General features: G+C 40.8%; 1 protein-coding gene across 4 annotated transcripts in view; it reads right to left on the minus strand.

Annotated features, from left to right (window-relative positions):
• Nucleotides 1-3,373: 3,373 nt before the first annotated feature.
• Nucleotides 3,374-23,637, minus strand: part of LOC144683917 (zinc finger MYM-type protein 3-like) — a 153,587-nt gene continuing 133,323 nt past the window's right edge. For all 4 annotated transcript variants that reach the window (XM_078547486.1, XM_078547487.1, XM_078547489.1 and 1 more), the window contains exons 23-25: nucleotides 21,287-21,547; nucleotides 9,228-9,345; nucleotides 3,374-6,080 (exon numbers count right to left, since the gene is read on the minus strand). In XM_078547486.1, the coding sequence (XP_078403612.1) occupies nucleotides 5,879-6,080; nucleotides 9,228-9,345; nucleotides 21,287-21,547 (581 nt within the window). In that variant the 3' untranslated portion in view covers nucleotides 3,374-5,878. The remainder of the gene's footprint in view (nucleotides 6,081-9,227; nucleotides 9,346-21,286; nucleotides 21,548-23,637) is intronic.

Genomic DNA, 23,637 nt, shown 5'->3' on the forward strand with positions numbered 1-23,637 from the left:
ACTCCGTAGCAGTTGTGTCACATTGGTCCATAGAATATACAGGAGAACCTTCTGAAACCAAACTCTGTAAGCTCTCTGTAAACACTGCACAATATACAAGGTTATTCAATACAATATATTTACTGTATTTTATCATGCTCGTTACTTTCATATCTGTATACAGCTCCAGCATTACTTAAGGGGATGGGGGGAAAAGGGCAGGGATCTGAATTTTTTGATGGGATGAGCTAAGCTGCATTAGATAACCCATCTCATTCATTATCTACATTATGACCTATAGCAGATACTGTACGAGCACAAAAAATTATAGCCCAGATTTTGCAACAGCAATGGCGACAATCCTGTCAGCCTTTGCTGACATTACTCATCTTGAATTGATAGCAGCAACTTCTAGTCCATAAATGCACAAATGTGGAAATTCAGATCCCGATGGCAGTGATTCCACACTGCTCCAAACAGTGCGCTGTTGACAATAATCGAATTCTAATAATTAAATTAGAAATTATTGAACCGAGAACTTCCAATTGCTTATTGCACTGCAAAAATCTTTGAAAAAGTTACATCTTGTTGAATGAGCTGTAACTATTTTTAAAAGCATACTAATCGATAATTACCCATTAACAGCCTAACCTGCCCTGAAATAATTTTGATGAATGTCATTTTTTCATTATAAGAAATTCCACTTATTTCTATTTTTTTTTTAAAAAAAGTTCATCATATTTTAGCTTCTACCTTAATCTCAATCATTTATTTCGCTATCGGTAAAATTTAAAATTAATAGCGACAGGATTCAGTGGTTTTTACTTCATGGTTTGCTATGTGTGAGAATGCTTCAATGTGGCTGCCTACCTGCTTCATGACATCTGGAGATCCCCTTGACTTGGCGTCAGATTCAAACTAACGCCAGGAAAGGGAAAATCTGCACCATGGAGATTGCTAGATCTTTGTGGGCAGCTTTCTTTGAAGTCAACGGCAAGTGCAAAATCCATCCCATTAACAGAAAACTAATAGCAACCTTCTACTTTAATAGTCTTGCACCAATTGAGTGAGTTGGCTCAGTCGAGGTGGAATTGCTAATTCTTCATTTACTTGCAGGCAATTACATTTATATCAAGTAAAAAGTAAAAAGCAGTTACTTGCAATAATGAATTTGCAAGGTGCTTAGGGTTAAATGTCCTATAACATGTATTACTCTAAGTGCAAGGGTCACCTTATATATATATATATATATTATATTTTGCATAACTTTTATTCAATATACAATAGTTGTTTACATAGCAGCTTATTGTATTAGAGGTTCAATCAAACCAAAGAATAAAGCTCTATTGCAAACTATTGTAAAATGCAGTACTTTACAACACTTGAAGTTAAGAACACAATAGAAACAAGACAGCGAATGGTTCAAATTGTGTTCACGGACACTCCCCTGCACATCCTCCTTGTCACGCTCCTCCCCATAAACAAGGAGAGCATTTACAGTAAAATAAATTTTCCAAGTTCTTGACAGTAAAGAGACAAGAATTCTGAGTGAGGTCAAAGTTCGAGACTGATAAGGTTTGGCATGAGTGTTCATTTGGGGTCTGGAGGGAGGAAAACAGTAAAATAATTACAGCTAGGTTCTGCATCTATACAGCATTCCATGAATGGGAAGAAACAATAAAATGGCATCACAGTAACTCTTATACAAATTTCATTCTCCCAACTCAAAAAGCATTAGGTCTGAGTTCCAATGGCATTTGAACATAGCTGCATCCACTGCTTCTCAGCCTCAAATCAAATAGCACAGTAATTCACTGGGAACAGCAAGGAGGGCAAGAGAGGGCATCAAAAGGGTGAGATAAAGGAAGAAAAGCTAATCAGATTCTTCACCTCTCTCCCTACCCCAATAGCTCACTTAATGCCAATGAAAGATGGAACAACACACAAGGAAGCATAGCAATGAGAGGCAATACTGGGTAATCTACAAAAAAAAACAATTAGGTAGTACGATTGTTTTGGAAAATGTATTGATATAAAAAGGTGAAATCAGTGCAATTCAAAAACAAACTATTATAGAAATTTATTGAAATAAAAGATAAAAGCACACTTAAAATATAATCACTCAGAATTCGGTGACTATGCTGAATATTTTCCAATTCAAAGAGGGACTGAAATCTTGCAGTAGTCTTAAATGAAACAGAATTTCATGTGCGGCATGATGTGGTGTACATTTGTATGTATTAAACTGAAAACTTATAAAAGAAAAGGTTCACATAGCCAATATTCTAATATGTGCAGGTATTTTACTTCCCCAATGGCTCAGTTGGCAAATGCACACCCACTTTGAAATGGAGTCATATAAACTAAGAAACTTTCCTGCTTTATGCCCAACCTGTGCTGCACTACCATTGCACCTGAGATAAGGATTGGATTGCTACAACTTTCTTCAACTCCCCTAAGCAAAAAAGAGAAAAATCAAGAGTTCCAAAGCAATATCCAGTGACCCATGCTGTAAAGTGCATGTGTTTGGATGTCAGAAGAAAACAAGATCAAGTTTAGCTGCTCTACCACGGTTTCTCCTAGTCAAATTACCTGCTAGTATTCACTAAAGTGGCTAATATACAAAAAGCTGCCACAGGGGTGACAGTGGTAATGTACCCAACATAAGTTAGCGAGCTCAGGAATGGAGAAATCATGTCAAGAGGTGAGATGTTTGAAATATATTCAGCACATTTGTCCTTCTTAGAAGGTCTCACTTTCCTTGATTCTCCTTTCCTGGCTTACTGGCCATCAGAAGAATTGCAATGAACCTCAATCATGTGGCACATTCAACAGGAAACGCAATGTTACTTTTCTATTTGATTTTCTGCTGTGATGAGGTGAGGAAGTAAAAGAGATACTTTTAAAATATTATATCCGAGCTAATCAACCATATTGCAAACAAGAGACTTAGTAGTCCATCTCCGCAGAACTAGCCTAAACTGGTAACTACATTTACAGGTAATTCAACACAAATGTCAGTTACCAGAGATAAATGTTATTCTTTCCAAAACAAACCACCTCATACAGTTGGTCCAACAAATATTTTGATGAATGGTTTTGTCAGTGTAGACTGGGAGTGGAAAAGAGAAAGGGCTGACAAAAGATCTGGGCAATTTCCCTTACTTGCAATGTTTCAGCAACACTTCATGAACTCTGATGTGATGAATCATCAGAAAATATGAAAAAGCAGTCTTATAGACTTTTCCCTCATTGCTCTGATCTCTTCAGCTACAAACCAGAAGGTGCATCTTTGTTTTAGGAAATCATTTTCATCACAAAAAAGTCAAGCATCAAGTTTGGGAATTCTGCACAAGTTATAAAGGACCAATGAATGCACAATAGACAAAAAATGTAACTGGGAGAACACAATTAATCTTTATGTTTTCAGCCACTTTTCTACAATCTTTTCCAATAAAATATGATGACATCATAGTTCAGCTTTGGTCAACAATTTATACAATGACAGATACCTGTGTGGTTAATCTTGGGAACAGTAAGACAACCAATGCCCATAAATGGATGGACGGGGTGTATTTTAACACGCCCAAACTGAATCCCAGTTCAATGCAACTATTACTGATATTATTTATTAGAATCTAATAAATAGACAACTGCATTTCCACAAGCAGATACCATTTAACAGGGTCCATTTAGAACAAACTTAGGCCACCATCTTTCTTCTAATCCCTTTTCCAAGGCAAGAGATAGCATTTTGGAAGCATTACAGCACTCTACATAATGAGATCTCAAGATCCTTATTGTTTCAAATTACCCATCTACCAAGAATTTCTTTCACTTTAAGCGGAGAAGACATAGATCTTCACAGATTACAGTTCAACATAAGGAAGATATAAAAAGGGTCATTATAGTGTCCCTACACTAAATACCCTAAAAATGCTTCACTGCGGACATGTAAATACTTTTTTCCCTAACTGTTACATCACAAAAAAAAGTACACTTTCTGAAATAATTTGAGTGAAACGCAACTGCTTTCTTCTAGGTAGGAGTTTTAACTATTGGTGATTGTGATACAGCAGTTTGTAAATCCCTTGCAACGTAATGTCCATCCAGTTTGCAAAAGCACCTTTTAAATTTTTCTTTAAAAAATTAAACTGTGAGCGAACTTGGCAAACCGTCAGGTTACCAACTGAATACTGTGCAGATATTTACCATTTTAAAACAGATTGGTTTTACACTGATCTAACTCACTGAAACAAATTCATATATACTACAGAAATACACACAAGAGACAGTATCCCCTTTTTGATCCCCTTCTCTCCTGGGTTTCTATGAATACTGAATTTCTCAACAGTTCAGTTGAACCACCTGGCAGCACGAAGGCACAGCAAGTGCTGTACAATGATGGAGCAACACTTCTGCTTACTTTAATCCCCATCAACCCTTAATCACCAAAACAGAGGCAAACATTTTATTCCATTAGCTATCTGCATGAGCTGTAGAGATTTTGTTTGAGTTTCACTTCGAATTTTAATCCATCTGTCATGGTCCTAAAGAAAGAGGATTTAGCTGGTCTCTCAGTCCTACAGGTCAAGTTGTGAGAGCATTATTGTTCCTCATGGTAGCAGCGCTGCAGGATGAGGTGAGGGAATTACAAAGGATTATTTCAACAGAAATTAAAATTCGGATTAAGAAATTATTGGGAACAGAAAAATACCGTCCAGATAACCTTCCCATCCCCGTCCCCCAATATTTCAAGGTCCTCTGCACTAGCATTTATGTCATCAACTAGCACCTATAAATGTTCACAGACTTTTTGTTTGTAATAAAAAAATATCCAAAATACAATAAAATCTTCTTACAGATTCAGAAATCAGCAAACATACAGAGGGGCAGGCAAGGACTATGGAGAAGGGTCAATTTATGGTACTCAAGCTCCTCATGTTTCTTCTCTGCTGTTCAGAGGCCATTTTCTCTAGCAAATATTCACTAGGCCATCAATCTCTTAAGCCTGAATAAGAACCAGCAGATTGAGCCAGAAAACACCCTTTAGACAAACAGGTATCTCGCTGGTGGTATTCACCTTCCAAATCAATTATAAAAAATACATTTTTTTAAAAAAAAATGCTATTCACGCACTTTGGAAACATTTCTCCTTGCACATTCCTGCTCCAAACTTCATCAGGGGATAGCTGAGAATAAATCTGTAATGTAATAACAGAATGCAATGAACTTCAGATGCATATTCCAGATGTGCCTCAATGGTATGATTACACCACTTGTCTTCAAATTCTCCTCCTGACCATCTGTCAGCAATGCAGTAACTTAGGACAAGGTTCCATTGCAACAAATTCTTGGGATATTCAATCTTAACAGCAAAAGATGTGACCCTTCTCCCCCACCACACCCCCCCACCCCAACCGCACAAATAAAATAGGAGCAATAGGTGGAATGTTCTGGAAGGCAGGCTACTTTGCAGCATCTGTCATTCCACAACTGATGTCCATTTAAGCAACTCTAAAATCCCAAGCATTGCAATTAAATGGAGGATTCTCCCATTGCATCAGCATGCATACTCCAATCATCTCAGCTGTTCCATTCAGAGCAAGGACCAAGTTGTTTGCTTATTGACTGCAGGAGTTTCAGGTTCAAAGTATTTTTTGGTCTCTAGAGAATGTTACGTACACCCAATTGTTAGCAAGTGTACGCAAGCTAAAAGGGATACTGTCTCTAAACAATGGCGATAGTCTAACCGTCTCTGCTCTCACAAACAGGCCACATGACTCTGCAAGTACGTGTGTAGTAATTTTTTTCCGCAGCACCAAGTAGGCCAGCCTATAATGACCCATTGTTTTTCTAATAAAAGTATAACAGAACTCTGTACAACATCTACTACACATCATCCTTCAACGTCATCATCTTCTAGCGAATCCTTCGAATAGTCGTCATAGATTTCCTTCACAGCCATAATTCTGTTCAGCATGCTCTCCAACATACTCCGATCCATGGGAATAACTGAGTACCACAGGGGGCTCTCTGCCACACAGGAGCGCTCAGGCTGCAAGTAGAAAACATCATTCCTGTTCTTCATACTCTCAGGGCTAGGGCAAAACAAAAAACGGAAAAGTGTCATTGACAAAATGCTGTTTTCACCTCCTCCCTGAGTTCCATTCTACTGTCAAACATATGCTGACAATTTTTTCTGTTAAATTAGCTAAGAATGCCTTGCCTTTGGCTCCTTACCCCCTACTTCTGATGACGCATTTAGGGCTGATTCTTATATGTGGTAACAAATTCACACAAAAGCATCCCAGCTGGAAAGTTAATTCCCAAGTTAGTTGACTTCTGTCGAAGAGCAATTAAGTCACTGAAATTAGTCTCTGCATCCATGCATCACTGATGGGAACGTTTGCATGCAAACATATGGCTGAACATAGTGACATCACTATTCCTGGCCATATGGGGTTAAGAAATTCCCTGAAGATAACAGTGCTGAGAGACTGGGATTAGTTTTACATACAATTTGTACACAGCCATCTTCCAATTACTGTGTTTTGCTTGAGAAGTCACCCTTGCTTTTATCGGGAGAAGCTGTGGTAGTTTCAGTCGCTAATTCAGTTTGCTGCAGTTTGTAGAGCCTGTTTGCCATGTAAATAAACTTTGTTGCTTGCTGTAAAATATACTTATTTGCTATAAGATCTGCCCCACGGGCAACTGAATGGCCAGCACTATCAATAGACACTCTGGTTAACAGATTGGACTTGATGCCCCCTTTGATCAGGCTTCAAACACACACACTCAATGAAGATTGGCGATCTATCAAGATACAATGGAACCATACCAACATAAATCAGCTCTTTTAAGTAGAAGGTGTGGAGAAAATAGTTCCTTTAAAGAGGAACCATCTTCATGAAAAGGGTTCATTTTAATTTTTGTGGTGGCAAAGGGACCAAAAGAGAAAGACCACAGAGAGCTGCATTATTTTTGTCATAATGCCCTCCTCAAGCAGCTTGTGGCTTTATATACAACATAAGATGAAAATACATGTCAAAACCCTTTTTGTCATGAAGCTACCATATTTTTCATATTATTGTGGTTTATTGTAAAGTAGATTTGAGAGTGGGTACCGTTCTCTGATTTAATTCAATTGGAGTCAGATAGATTGCAAGGTTGAAATTAGCAAAAGTTAGATGTAAAAGGCATTTGAAAGGCTAATGAGGAAACATGAAGAGGACAGCATATAAAGGTGGGAAGGAAATTTGCAGTTTTAGACAAAGACAGAGAATGGAATTTACAGATTGAAGAGAGGGAAACATATATAAAGAAGGATGGAAAGCTATGTTGGGGGGCCATGTAAGATCTAAAAGGACCATGTAAAACAGCCTTGGGGAGAAAAGCCTCCAGCCTTTTGAAGAAGTCTAGTAACTAAAGCTGTGTTACAAGCCTTTGGAATTCCACTGGCATGTGGGTGCTGTGGTAAGCTTGCTGGATTGTCTATCTAAATTTAAAATCCATTTTGTACTGTTGCCTTAAAGAAGGTGTGTAGTTGGGAGTCAGCTTAATTAGGGGTTTTGGGATTTGTTGTGATATTAAGTAACTGCAATCTTATGTACGTGCTTGAAATCTTTTCTTTTGCTAATAAACGTTTAAATTTAATTTTAAAAATCTCTAAAGTTATTAGTGGACTCACTACTCTGAAATCAGTGCACAAATCTTCTTGTAATAAATACAAATTGCAAAACCATTGTGATAGCGTAGCCAAGATTCCCTTGTGGACTTGGTCCACCTGGCACACATCATAATATTCTCATAAGATAATCTGACCTTGAATAGTGAATTAAAATGTTGCTTTTTAATAAACCTGTGTCTTTGTACTGTAATATATTAAAAGCAGATCAATTCTATTTGATGGCAATCGTGATGAAGGTGAAAAGGTAGGTTTAGCAGCCTTTCGGTGGCAACTCATGTGTATGTCATGCTGCTTGCTCCAATTGAGGGAAATTTTGTGAAATGCAAGATATCTAAAACTGGAAGTTTGGCTTTAGATGACATGCTCTGAATCTTATGAATACACATTGAAACAGTTTACGTAGAGATTTAAAAATAAGCTTTTGCAAGATGCTCCATAAAGTGAACAGAAACTTCTTAATGCCGGACTCTTAAGCTGTCAGAATTTAACATAATAACATACCACACCCAAAACTTCCTTCCATATTATCTGACAAAATAAGCAGAGCTCATTCTCTGCCAATCAGCAATGTATGCAACATTCTTTATTCTTGTCAATGTCTCCATAATGCTGTTTTACTTGAAGATGAAAAAGTGAATTTTTTAAGTTTATAAAAACAGGGCAGGTCTTTATTCTCCCTCCTAAAAAAATAGGCAATGCCAAGATACGAACATTAGTTACGTTCAGCATTAGTGCAATTGGAAACAATGGGGAAATTTTATCCTCCCCCAAGTATGAGGGGGTAGGACAAAATATTAAAATGTTAAAAATCTCAACCTGCCCAGTTCCACTTTAAAAGGAGGCGGAATGAGGGAAATGATGAAGGATGCCAGCAACCGACTTGCACCCAGGAGGCAGTTTGGCAATTTAAATATATAACAAGGCTACAAGCCTCACATATAATCATGACTGAAATCTTAACCCTGGCCAGACAAGTTTTCCAGGCCTCAAGAAACTCAGTCATAAAGGGAGATGAGGACGGCAGAACCCAGGAGGGTAAGTGCATTTCCACTTACAATGGATCCACTTTGCCTGCCTCAACAACTAACCTCCCAATCTCCCCTCTGGCTGTCAATGTCCCCTCTGGCTGTCCACTGACCTCAATCTCAGGTCTTTCAATCTACCTCTAACTCCAGATTACGATCTTCTGGGTTTACATACCTTAAAAGTAAGCCAATATTTCAAATGCCATTTCGATGACAACACGGTACGCTTTAGTCGAGTGTTTTCATACTATTTCTCTACATGATCAGGAGTAGGGTTTAATTTTTTTTTTTTAAACTTATAAATATTTTGAACAAAGATCATTGAACAGATCACACAAGAATAGATTTTTTATTCCCCATGAAAATTGAAAAATCTCTTTATTCTGCATGCAAATATGTTACACCTGGCCAGTGACTGAGTGATACTAATACTGGATGCCAGAAATAGAAAATTTCCAGCACTGACATTCTTCACCTTGATCACAAAAATCTACCCAAAAATACAAGTTTAAAATGCTAGCAGGTGGCCTCACCATTTCGAGAGGTAGAACTCATAAAATTTCACAGGGCATCTTAAGGGATTCATTCGGTTTTCTCTCTGCTCCAAAACAGCAACTTCCTCTTCACGTTTCCTCTTTCCCATAGTGCTGCCTATAAGCAAAATACAGGGGAGAAGAAAACTGAGCCAGGTGCAGAAATAGAAATGATCTTCATAAAATTTTAATTCTGACTTCCCTGAGCAAACAATATTTATAAATGAATGCTTCAGATAACATTATTTTAAATAATTAGCCACTGTGTAATAACTAAAAACAAAAGTTCAATCGTTTTAACCTTTATGCTGCAAGGATTGCAGAAATTCAATTTTAGCAAATAACTATTTGTACAAATCTAATAAAGAGAAAAAAATACTCCTATTCTTTTTGTCCCTTCTCATCCTCAAGTCATCAACTCTAATTACATACAATCCCACAAGGCCAGGAGCCATCTGGTACTGCTCCCAAATAGCCACTTTTCAAGGTTGAATCTAGACAATGAGCACTGATGTGCTATTCCTACCTGAGGGCCTTTCAGCTGAGCTCAGTCCTCACTTTCCAGCATAAGTCACTGGATGGGACACAGAATTTAGTGACTGCAAACAAATTCTTCCCTGTTGTTCTAGCTCATGGTGCCAAAACTAATGGCAGTTAAATATTAATCAGCTGAAAGAGAATGCCTGAATAGGTGCTAATTCCCGAGAACAGGAAATTGAGCGAGCACTTGCAACTTGAGCATGAATTAAAATAGGTTCAGAGTAAACAGTACCTACTGACACAGAGTGGATGCAAATGCAGTGCAAACAGAACGTAAAGGTTGCAAGTTTGGTGGGAAAAGTACAGGAGGGCAAGGAGGTGCTGCTTTTTTGCCTCCTGTACTTGTAGTGGCTCATGTAAGCTTGAGGCAGTTAAGTGTTTAATGCTTTTGTCCAGTGTTTTTGTGCAAGTTAGTGCATGGAGAAAGAAAAAACAAATTATAAAGCAGATATAAATAATCTAGACAAAGATATGGCAGAATAGGTTGTCTCTCCAGACTGCAACGTGTGGGAGTCTGTAGACATTGAGACCATCTCATGTGAATATTTGCAATAGATGCCCCTCTCTAATCCCTCACATCAGCTCAATGACTGAGCTGAAAAGACTCCTAACATGTAAAGTGGGGTGAAGAACTGTTTGGACTGTTTTCTCCAGAAAGGTGGTGCATTTCTCAAGCGTATCCAAGACGGTTTTCTGCAACAATAGGCCCAAGAATCAGCAAGGGGTATGCCATATTGGATTTAGCAATGAGTAACAGGTTTGGTTACAATGCTACTAGATAAATGTTCACCGCAATCATAATATGATCAAATTCAACAGAATGTTTGAAAGGGGAGAAACACAAAACAGCTAATAAGATTCTAGATTTAGGAAACACCAGCCTCAATGCATTGAACTGGGTAAATTTGTTAATGGGTAGAACAAGACAAAAGTCAGCCAGAGGGGTTTAAAGAGGAAATTAATGAGACACACAACCAATTTATACACCAAAGAGGCAAAAGCTTGACTTGCCGGAAAATAAAAATAACGCCCCGACAACACAAAACCAAGAAAAACATACAAAAGTACAAAAAAGGCAAATCTTAATGAAAGGGAGACAAAGAACAGCAGAGGGTGCCAAAATAGATAGTAAGAGGTACAAAAAGGAAGCATGAAAATAAAGTTAGCAATGGATATCAAAATTAATACAAAAGATGCTTACATTACATAAAAAAGGACAATCAGGAGCAATGCTGGTCTCTTGAAAATTGCTAACAGTATTACTGTCAACGAAAATAAGGAAATGGCAAACATGTTCAATAATTTGCATTATTAGAGGAAGGGGTCAGCATGCCAGAAATCTCAAGGAAACTAATACTGAATAAAGGGAGAGAGGCTCAACAAAATTAACAAAACCAAAATAAAAGAATAAAATAATAGGACTAAAAAGAGTGGCAAATCCCCAGGACCATTCCAGGGTTTCCATTCCACTATTTAAAGGAATAGGGGAGAACATTGCAAGTATCCCAAACATAACCTTTCAAAGTCTCTTGATTCCAGAACTATTCCTTTAGAATTGCTCATGTCCCTCCATTATTTAAGAAGGGTAACAGAAGGACAGCAGGGAATTATAGATCAGTTAATCTAACGTCCGTTGTCAGGGAATTATCAGAGTCTATAATTAAGGATAGAGCGACTGAATACCTTGAAAACTTTCAGCTGTTTGGAGAGTCGGCATAGGTTTTGTACGGGGTAGCTCAGGTGACAAAGCTGATTGAATTTTTTGAAGATATGATTAAAGTAGTGGACAGGGGTTGTCTATGGTTGCTATTTATATGGGCTTCCAGAAGGCATTGGTAACTTCCCTCAAAGAAACTTAGCAAAGTTGAAGTTTATGGGATTGAAGGCAAACTATTTATTTGGTTACGAAATTGGTCGAGAGGCAGGAGACAGAGGGTAGTGATAATGGTGAAGAATTTCTTCACCTTTTTGAAGGCCAGGCAGGACTTGCATACAGATAGTCACGCCATGTCCATTTTGTTTGTTCGACATTGCTAGCCATTTCACCAATGTACCACTCAAGGAAGCCAGAGACTTTGCACCGCCATATCATGGCAAACTACACGCACAGCCATTGTCTGAATCTGTATTTATTGAAGTTATGAACTCAGCAACTCGTGCAGTTGACACCACATATGCCTAGTGTTGCTATAGGATGCCCTTTAGTTCCAGCTCTTGCAAACATCCTTTGTTGCCTTCTGTGAGAAACGTGTCTTCGATGGAATGACATCCAAGCCCCTAGCCATTGCATATTTCTGATATGTAAATGAAACGTTTGCTATTTTTGAATTCACAGCTGCATGTAAGAATTTTCTTACACACCTTAATGGGCTCCATCCTGCACTCAAATTCACCTTTGAAATGGAGCAGTCAAATGAGCTCCCTTTCCCTGATGTGCTGGTTAGGAAATCCGCCAATGGGCTCTCTACTATTATCTCCTGCAAGTCACTTTCATTGGTCAATTTACGTGTTGGGATTCCTACAGTTCCACGTGCTATAAGATTGGGCTTAATCGGCAACCTCATAAATAAGGTCCCAAGCCATTTGCTCACGGCAAGCTTGATGAAAGCCACCCTGCAGGATAATGACTGCCCAGATTAGATCACTGCTTGCTGTATATCATGCACACTCACGAATAGGCCTAAAAGGTGCCACTTTTGGTGCTGTGCCCAGTCTACTTCAGAATGAGGTGTCTCAAAAATTTGAACAACAGGTGAAGCTAGCCATTTCATACTGCTACCAAGCAGTAGCGACACGAGTGGTATTCTCCACAATGAGGATGCTACCATCAAGGCAAGTAAAATGATATATGAATTCCAGTGCTGTTGAGATGCCAGGTATGTATGCTGTATGTCCTAATGACTGGCAGATCGGATCAAACAGCACATCCCTTCGACTGTTTGCAAAAGGATAAGTATTGAACATACCCAACGAGTCTGTGCTTGCAAAAACTTAACATAAGTGCCCAACATTAGATGTGATTCCACGATTGCACAGCACTTGCTAAACAATTCTGACTGTGCTAAGAATTAAACTGACAACCAATTTAAGGTGATCAGTCGGGCTCGCATTGTGACTCACTTATACGTGCTAGAAGCTACATACATTCAAACACAGGGCCCATTCCTTTGCAGACAGAAGCATCTCCACACATTGTGCCTTTTTCAACTAAACAAAAGCTTACGGGACAGCAATTCCCTGGTTCATTCCCCATGGCAATGCCTTGACCAGAGCTGACATGCCTGGCTTGAATTTAAACAAAAGCTTGCCAGTTAACTATTGCCTGGTTCATTCTTCATGGCAACACGTCTACCAGAGTCCAGTTGCCAACCAATCAGCACTGACTTCCCATGCACTAGATACTGTTGTTCCCTTTACAATTGGAATTCTTGTAAATCTGCCCTGATGAGAGCAGGACAAAAAGCTTCGACAGCACGTCTTTTTTTCAGCAATACCAAACACCATAGTGATAGCAGTCAGGTATTCTAATTGACAGGATGTGATTTGTGGTGCTCTGCAAGGATGTGCTGGGATCTCAATGATATACCATATTTATCAACTTAAATGATTGGATAGAAAACCATATTTCCAAGTTTGCCACCTATTTTTGTGCCACTGGTATTGAAAGCAATGACGAAGAGGTATTGCTAGATTAAATAAAAGGACAAAACTGTAGCTACTGGATTTCAATATATCGAAATGCGAGATCATCCCGTTTGGATCTAAAAAGGAGAGAACAGCGTATTTTCTAAATAATGAAAGGCTAGAAGTCATGGAGATCCAATAAAAATTTGGGGGCCCTGGTGTCATGAACAGGTACAGAAAATAATCCATAAAGGCTTATGGAATGTTGGCCTTTATATAGAGAATAGTGTTGCTCTGGATCCAATAGGATTTCGATGCCTGTCAAACTTGTGGTCATTAGGTCACCATTTTCGCTAACATACAAAATATGCATGATATTAATAAAAACAAATGCGCAATCTTTCGAAAATAGGTTTGAGGTTTCAAACCAACAGAAATCAAGATCAACACACAGTAACTATTATTTATCCCAAAAAAACTATCAGCAGTAATATGCACCAACAAAATAGCCATAGCATAAAAGCTAGATAAAATATTTACTATTACAAATTTAAATGTTCAATGCAACACTTTGCAATCTTTTCCTTTCACCAACATCCTGAAATTGGGCAGAAACTTTTCACAAACTCAGCATTTCAACTCTACCTCCAGATTCACATCTAGTATCTGCAGTCGACACGTCACCAAATTAAAGTGAACACTGAAAATAGCTTTGCAATGCCCAAGCGGAGACCACAAATTCATCTTCCTTCAAAAACCGACACCACAGCATCGAGTTTTATCTTTTGACTGATGGTTGACTTGGCTTTGAAGTGGATAACCGCATCTATCCAGGGTGAGCACACCAACGAGCCCTTGAGATAGTCGAGGATTATAGCTGTCAAAGTGAAATGAACTAAAAGGTAAGTCCAAAATTTTCAAAATCAGAGGAGTGCTTGTCAAGTTTGCTGAGCAGATTCTCCAGCCAGTTCACATAGCACTGCCAAAAATCAGCACCTTCCACATATTGCTGCAGATTTGGAAAGTGCACGAAATCCTCACTCACCATGTGTGCCATAAAGAGTCATACAGGTCTACAGCACAGAAAAAGGCCCTTCGGCCCATCGAGTCTGTGCCAGTCAAACAAGTACTTAACTATTCTAATCACATTTTCCAGCACTGGGCCCATAGCCTTGTAGGCCTTGGCATCGTAAATGCACATCCAAATACTTCTTAAATGTTATGAGGGTTTCTGCCTCTACCACCCTTTCAGGCAGTGCGTTCCAGGTTCCCACCACCCTCTGGGTGAAATAATTCTTCCTCACATCCCCTCTAAACCTCCTGCCCCTTATCTTAAATCTATGCCCCATAGTTATTGATCCCTCCACCAAGGGGGAAAGTTCCTTCCTGTCTACCCTTTCTATGCCCCTCATAATTTTATACACCTCAAATCATGTCCTCCCTCAATCTCCTCTGCTCCAGGGAAAATAGCGCCAGTGTATACAATCTCTCCTCCTAACTAAAATTCTCCAGCCCAGGCACTCTCTCTAATGCAATCACATCCTTCCTATAATGTGGATTCCAGAGCTGCACACAATACTCTAGCTGTGGCCTAACCAGCGTTTTATACACTTACAGCATATTTTCCCTGCTCTTATATTCTATGCCTCGGCTAATAAAGGCAAGTATCCCATATGCCTTCTTAACCACCTTATCTACCTGTCCCGCTACCTTAAGGGACCGGTGGATATGCATACCCAGGTCCCTCTGATCCTCGGTACTTCCCAGGGTCCTACTATTCATCGTGTATTTCCGTGCCTTGTTTGTCCTGCCCAAGTGCATCACCTCACACTTATCCGGATTAAATTCCATTTGCCACTGATCAGCCCATCTATATCCTCATGTAATCTAAGGCTATCCTCCTCACTATTTACCACCCCACCAATTTTCGTGTCATCCGCAAACTTACTGATCAACTCTCCTACATTCAAGTCTAAGTCGTTTATATATACCACAAACAGCAAGGGATCCAACACCTATCCTTGTGGAACCCTACTAGACACAGGCATCCAGTCACAAAAACACCCCACAACCATCGCCCTCTGCTTCCTGCCACTCAGCCAATTCTGGATCCAATTTGCCTTGGATCCCATGGGCTCTTACCTTCATTATCAGTCTCCCATGCGGGACCTTATCAAAAGCCTTGCTGAAGTCCAAGTTGACTACGTCAAATGCATTGCCCTCATCTACACACTTGGTCACCTCTTCGAAAAATTCAATAAAATTGGTCAGACATGACCTCCCCTTGACAAAACCATGCTGACTGTCCTTGATTAGTCCCTGCCTCTCCAAGTGTAGATTAATTCTGTCCCTCAGAATTGCTTCAATAGTTTCCCCACCACTGAGGTTAGACTGACTGGCCTGTAGTTCCCTGGTTTATCCCTTCCTCCCTTCTTGAATAACGGTACCACATTGGCTGGCCTACAGTCCTCTGGCACCTCTCCTGAGGCCAGAGAGGTATTGAAAATTATTGCCAGCGCCCCTATCTCCTCCCTTGCCTCATTCAACAGTCTGGAATACATTTCATCCAGGCCTGGAGATTTATCTACTTTTAAGCCTGCCAGACCACTTAGAACCTCCTCCCTTTCTATGCTAATTTCATTAATTATATCACAGTCCTTCTGCCTGATTTCCATACCCATGTTGTCCCTCTCACTTGTGAACACCAACACCAAGTATTCATTTAGAACTCTACCTACGTCTTCCGGCTCCACACACAAATTACCACTATGCTCCTTAATGGGCCCTACTCTTTCCCTATTTATCCTCTTACTCTTAATGTACTTGTAAAATAACTTTGGATTTTCCTTTATTTTACCCGCCAATGTTTTTTCATGCCCCCTTTTTGCTCTCCTAATTTCCTTTTTAAGTTCTCCCCTACATATTCTATACTCCTCTAGGGCTTCCGCTGTTTTAAGAACTTGGTATCTGCCTCCTTTTTTCTCTTCATCCAATCCTGTATATCCCTCGACATCCAGGGTTCCCTGGATTTGTTGGTCCTACCCTTTGTTTTTAATGGAATATGTTGGCCCTATTTCCTTCTTTTCCTTCAGTGAGTCCCATTGCTCTGACGCAGATTTACCTGAAAGTAGCTGCTCCCAATCCACTCTGGCCAAATCATATCTGACCTTATTAAAATCGGCCTTCCCCCAATTTAGAACTCTGATTTCTGGCCCATTCTTGTCCTTTTCCATAACAACCTTGAATCTAACGGAGTTATGATCACTATCTGCAAAACATTCCCCCACTGATACCTCTACCAGTTCCGGCTTCATTCCCTAAAATTAAGTCCAAGACCGCCCCCTCTCTTGTAGGACTTCTACATACTGGCTTAAAAAGCTCTCGTGGATGCATTTTAAGAATTCCGCTCCCTCTAAACCCATCATACTATGACTAACCCAATTAATGTTGGGGAAGTTGAAATCCCCCACTATTACTACCCTACTAATTTTACACTTCTTTGAAATTTGCCTACATATCTGCTCTTCTATTTCTCTCTGACTGTTTGGGGGCCTATAGTGCACTCCCAGCAATGTGATTGCTCCTTTTTTGTTTTTCAGTTCTACCCAAATGGCTTCATTTGAGTAACCTTCTAAGATGTCATCCCTCCTTACTGCTATAATTGATTCCTTGATCAATATTGCGATACCCCCTCCTCTTTTACGTCCTTCCCTGTCTCACCTGAAGACCCTATATTCTGGAATATTGAGCTGGCAATTCTGCCCCCCTTTCAAACATGTCCCTTTAACAGCAATGACATCATACTTCCATGTGTTAATTTGTGCCCTCAACTCATCTGCCTTATTTCGTCAGACTCCTTGCATTAAAATAAATGCCATCCAACCTTGCCAAACTCCCTTGTGCCTTACCAGGCCTATAATTTCTATGCCTTCCAGACTTGCTTGCTCTATAATTTTGGGTGTGCATCTCCCAACAGCACTAGCAAACTTCCCCGCAAAGATGTTGGTCCCATTCCGGTCCAGATGCAGCTTGTACAGGTCCCACCGCCCTCAGAAACGGTCCCAATGTCCCAGAAATCTAAAGCCCTCCCTCCTGCACCATCTCTCCAGCTATGCATTCATCTGGACAAACCTCCTATTTCTATACTCACTAGCGCATGGCACCGGAAATAATCCAGAGATTACTACCTTTGCGATCCTGTTCCTGCTTCCTAGCTCCCTAAATTCTACTTGCAGGACCTCATCCCTCTTTCTACCTATGTCATTGGTGCCAATATGTACCACGATCTTTGTCTGTTCGCTCTCCCCCTTTAGAATGCCCTGCAGCCGTTCAGTGACATTCTTGAAACTGGCATCAGGGAGGCAACATACCATCCTGGAGTCACGTCTACGGCCACAGAAACGCCTGTCTGTTCCCCTTACTATCGAGTCTCCTACCACTATTGCTCTTCCCCTCTTTTTTCCTCCCCCCTGTGCAGCTGAGCCACTCTCAGTGCCATGAGCGTGGCTGCACTCCCCAGAGGAACTGTCACACTCACCGTTTTCCAGCACAGAAAAATGGTTCTCGAGCGAGATGAACCCTGGGGATTTCCTGACTACCTGTCTGACACCTTCCTTATGACTGATGGTCACTCATTCCCTCTGTCTGCACTTCCATAAGTTGTGGGTTGACCATGTCTAAAAACGTGCTATCCACAAAAAACTCAGCCTCACGGATGCACCTCAGTGCCTCCAGCTGCCGCTCAAGCTCCGAAACTCGGAGCTCAAGTAGCTGCAGCGAGATACACTTCCTGCACACATGGTCGGTCAGAACACAAGGAGCGTCCAGGGCTTCCCACATGATGCAGGCGGTATATATAACACTGGACTGAGCTGCCCTGCCAGAATTCCAATTTTGACAAGCTCTCGCAAATACTGTGCCAAATCGCAAATCTGCTTTCCCTGAAGTTTCAGGTTCAGTTCATTCAAGTGGGCGGTTATGCTTCATCCACGGAGTAAGTTGTCAACTTTTCATTCTTGGCAAGAAAGTTTCAGATTGGAGTGAACAAGGCTTTAAATCATTGCAAGACCTTTCCACGGCTCAGCCTCTGTACATTCGCAAAGTAGATGATTTTGATGAAATCTGACTCCACTTCTTCCAACAACTCCACACGAATGAAACTGACCATTTTGACAACCTTGTTTATCAAATCTTTCAGCATGTCTTCCCTCACCATTTGAGCACAGAGATGTTCTGGATACAAAATGCAGTGAAACAAGGCCAAATCATCTCCATCAGGACCGCTCGTAGCCGAGATAGAGATTTTTGTCCAATTCATTGCAGATGCACCATACATCATAACTGAAGCTACTTCTTTAAATCCAATCCAAAACTTTTCCACAACACCTTTAAAAACACCAAGAATGTCAAAGTGCACTCCTTTGGCCCAGAAATTTCCAGCACTCCTTTGTGAATGCGAGTCTTCGGACATAAAATGAATCCAGAAAACAAACTGCGTGGCGACTCAGATGTCACATGACTTATCCAACGCCACCAAAAATGAAAGTTCTTTAACTGAGCATGCAGTTGGGCTTCAGGATTTTGCGCCAAATCTTGCAATGGACGAACAATTGTCTTGTAACCCAGCTAAACATTTTGAACCTTCAGCGTGATGTCATATTTTTGTTTTTGGATCATAATGTTTGAGCAATTTTGTACAGATAGTGGATTTCTTTTACCAATTCTCCACTTGAAAACTTGATTTTTTTCCAAGCCAGAATCCACACAGCTTTGTAGCCAGCTCAGATGACGAAAGTAACTTTCAAATTCTGCTGCTGCTTCAGATTAGGTTCCTGATTAGCAATTTTGTTGACTCGATTTTGATCACCAAAGAGGAAACTTCCTGTCCAACTTTTGTGCACTTTGGAAACTATTTTTCAAACTGACAGCCTTGTTTTTGTAGAATGCTTTATTAAATAGCATACACAGTGGTGTCTCATTCCTTTTCCTGACCTCAAATTCCAACACTCATTCACATGAAATTCATGCTAGATTTCTACTGAAGTGCGGGCCTTTTCATCGTTAGTCTCAGGTTTGCACTGCTGTTTCTGATAATAAACTTATCCATGTTTGAAATGTGGGAAAAAACACAAGTAAATTAGAGCATCAATTCATATGTCCTGTGCTGATTCGTCACGTGGCGAATGTATTGGACAACACTGATCTACGGAACCAGAATACAAGGGAGTGGGGAAGTCATGCTACAGGTGTACAAAGCCCAGTTAGGTCACACCTGGAATACTGTGGGCAGTTCTGGGTAGCACACCTGAGGGATCTAAACAGTTGCCCTGGCAGTCCTAATGCCTACACAGTTTTACTGCCTTGGGGTCACAAGTAAGAATCTTTGTTCATTTTATTCCTTACTGACGTAAGGAAGCAGAAATCATCTTTAGCATTCCAATTACTAGCATGATGAGGTCAGTTAACTCAGCAGAGTCCAGGAATCAAACCTGGGACCTCCTGGTCTTACATTACATTGCACCAGTCAATATCACTATCTAATAACACTTTGAAAGGGGAGGGTTGGGCTAGGAGGAAGTTTGGCGGTGTGGGGGAAAGAGTCATTTTTAAAATCCTAAACAGGATCTATTTCAAGTAAAGAGCTAATACTTGTGGTCTCTCATTTGCTCTGCTGCACTAGTTATAAATAGAATAGAAAGATTTTAAAATAGGAGCATAGCAGAGTAGGGGGGTGGGTGGGGGGCGGGTTGGGGAAATGAATCAATAGGCCAGTTTTATTTTAAACTGGTGCAGGACTTAGCAGTTCTCCCTTAAGGGAAGAGGAAAAGATGTACAAGAAAATAAAAGAGGATCAAACCAATAACAAATAATTACTCCAAATTATCCCAGATTTGCTAATATGGATCATGATCAGGAATAAAGCCTTTTGTTGTTTATTTTCCTGCATCTGGTTGAAAAACAATGAACTGATTCACTCATAGGTACAGGTCCTTGAGTAGGGCTGCCAACCTTCCAGGATTGCCCTGGAATCTCCAGGAATTGAAGATTCATCTGGAGGACACCATTGCAAGTGAAAACAGAGTGGAAAAATCATAGGCATATTAAACAAAATTACAGGCATTTTTGTTTTCCATTTTCTTCACAAACCTTCATTTACTAACTGGAAAATTGTCAGACTGGGGTGGTAGGGGAGTAGTTGTATGACTAATAATCAAGTTTAATCCAATTAGACATCAAAAAAATTTGTTCCCTTTCGAACTGGCGTGGGAGGTGTCAGCCGTGGCTCAGTTCATAGCACCCTCGCCTTTGAATCAGAGGGTTGTGGGTTCATGTCCCACTCCCGGAAACCAAGAACTGTGATTGTACTCGACAGAAGTTGCAATCTGTGACTGTTGGTAACTCGAAAGAGTTTCCAACTGGCGTCGTATGGTACCGCGTCTGAGGATGGACTAATGGAGTGCGAAGGTTGGGGGAGTTTGAGATGGGAGGCCATGAAATGAAACCTTCGGGAATACAATCAACCAGAGCTGACAATCTTAGTTCTAATTCCCTGCCATATTCATCCTCAGCAAGAAGGGAATACATAGACAACCAGAATCCATAAAAACTCTCTCTCATTCTTTTCCACAACCGTTGACACTGGTTTGGTTCCACAGGGAGCAATCACACTTGGTCTGGTCAACACTCCTTGGGTCTGAGCATTTATAATGAATACCAGTCGCTATTTGAACACTGGGGCCACAACAAGCAAACCCAAACACAAAAAATAGTCTAGAGATTTTCTGGGTGCTGGACTGGTGTTACTTGCCTCACTGTATTACTTTACATGCCCATGTAGAATGCAAGGGCCCCAAACTTCCATCCAATTATTCTCTGCCATGATATACAATACTTACTTTGATCTCTTCCCTTTTTGTAATTAGCAGGCATGTAATAGCGGATGCTGACAAGCTTTGTGGTTCCTCTGGGTGTTGTGCACTTCCTGGACTGCCGAACAACATTAATGAAGGACAGTCGCATGTGCTCTTCTACACACTTCAGTCCAAAATACTTTGTGTTAAAGAACATGAGTGTGTTCAGTAGAACAAAGGGTGAGTATACTCCCAGTTGCTTACATTCCCATAGATGCTCTTCCTCTACCCGGGAGAATATTAAACCTAAGGGGAAACAGTGACGCAATATTAATGAATATACTCATCAAATCCCCATAAGTATTTTATGATGCTTTCTGATTTGAATATTTTCAAATATAATTACAAAGTGCGAACGTAGCATTGCCTTCAACACCCTATCTCGTAGTGGATGATGGAAAGGAAGATCAACTAGAGCTCTCACTCATCAACATGCATAGACACTGGGTGAGGAAAAGGGTCAGGATCAGTTATAGTGAACCCGTGGCCAAGAAGGCTGTCAAAACTTGCTTCCAAACTAATAAATATAGTCATGTGGACAAGTAACTGTGGAACCACGTTCTGTAAGGGATTTATAAAAAAATTAGGAAACAGGGTGATTTGCTATGCTCACTATAATGAAATAAAACAATAGGACATGGGGGTGGGGGAGAGGACACAAATACAGAAGTGATACAAACTTATATCTTGAGGATACAGACAAGAGCCTTCAGCTTAAGCCCTCTCCATCACCATGGGCTGATCACTCTTGCATTGGGTAAAACAAAGGAATAAATTATGTAGTTAACGATCCAGCTCCAGCTCAAAAGGGAAATAGATGACTGAAAACTACATAGACAAACACTAACAACAAATACCAAGGAGCAGAAAGCAGAACATTATTCACAAAAAATAAAAAAAAAAAAATCTTGGAAATACTCAGGAAGTCTGGCAGCACCTATAGAGAGAAAAACAGTTAGCATTTCAGGTCTGTGACTGTTTATCAGAGCATAATTCTTAAATTTATTTTAGGAAAAAGTATCAAATGCCAGAGATCAAACAAAAATAGAACATTGCAGGCCAGTAAGTATCCAAAATTCATCTTTGGAATTCTCAATACTAGAGAACAGGGTACGTTGGGTCGTTGAATCTATTCAAGGCTGAGTTGGACAGATTTTTGATCTCCAAAGAGTCATGGGTTCTGCGTGGCAGGCAAAAGAGTGGTGTCGAGGCCATAGTCACATCAGCTATTACTTATTGAATGGCAGAGCAGGTTCAAGGGGCCAAATGGTCTACTCCTGCTCCTACTGGATGGGCGAGGGAAGCAGCCACGCATTAGAGAAACCTGCATAAAAAGTGACTATTCCTCTGCAGCTGAGGCAGTTCAGACGCAGCCACATTGATATGATTGGTGTCAGGCTTCCAGCTTATCAGCCCGCTCAAGCAACGCAGAGGCATCAAACTGTCACCAAGCGCTCCAAAGCTTTTCACCCCCCCACCACTGGTTGCCTTTTAGTGGACTGCAGAACAGTTGGACGACTGCACACTTTGTACAATCTCCTTGCTAAAACTGGCCATAGAGCAGTCACTGCTGGAGGCACTCACAGCCTCTTGCCATGTCAGCACCCCGGTTTGGACCAGTCAACCCCATTGTTCAAGCTAACAGTGCAGTCTTTCAGCACGTGTTAGGAGAATGCCTGCACCCGAGCTGACAGCACAGCATGCAGTGCAATGGACAAAGCTGCTGCCAATCGATCAGGTGGAATGGGGCAGAAACGAGTGGAGTTTTGGGCAGCCATGCAGCGTACCAATCTCTGGCCATCCGAGTGGTGGCTAGCACTCTCTGGGAACATTAACGGGCATCCACATTTAACCAGGACAGGTTCTTAGTACACTCATGTTAACCACGTGTCTCTCTCTTTCATCCTGCAGGAGTAGTAGTACATCAGGGTCACGGAGCCTGATGGTCTATAGGGAGCAAAGGCGATGGAGGAGAGGGCGACTGAGGCTCCTGGCTGCGCAGAGGCAGGAGCAGCAACTTCAGGAAGAAGGGGCGGCTGAGGCCCCCCTCACATGAAGAGTCACAGTGAGCTGTCATTGGTCAGCACCTAGCGACACCCAGGGTCTACAGACACCGCCTTTCATTTCTGCAGATGACCGACAACCAGCGTTGCCAAAGACTGCACATGTCTGGGAACTGGTTGATCACATCTGCCAGCTACTGCAGGATTTGGCGGCACAGGGACATGGGAGGGCATCCACTTCCAGTGGCCATGAAAGTGACCACAGCGCTCAATTTCCATGCCAGTGGCTCCTTTCAGGGCTCCACAGGTGACCTCTGTGGATCTCTCAAGCCT

Source organism: Cetorhinus maximus, chromosome 8 (genome assembly GCF_964194155.1).
Source record: "Cetorhinus maximus chromosome 8, sCetMax3.hap1.1, whole genome shotgun sequence".
Classification (NCBI taxonomy): Eukaryota; Metazoa; Chordata; class Chondrichthyes; order Lamniformes; family Cetorhinidae; genus Cetorhinus; species Cetorhinus maximus.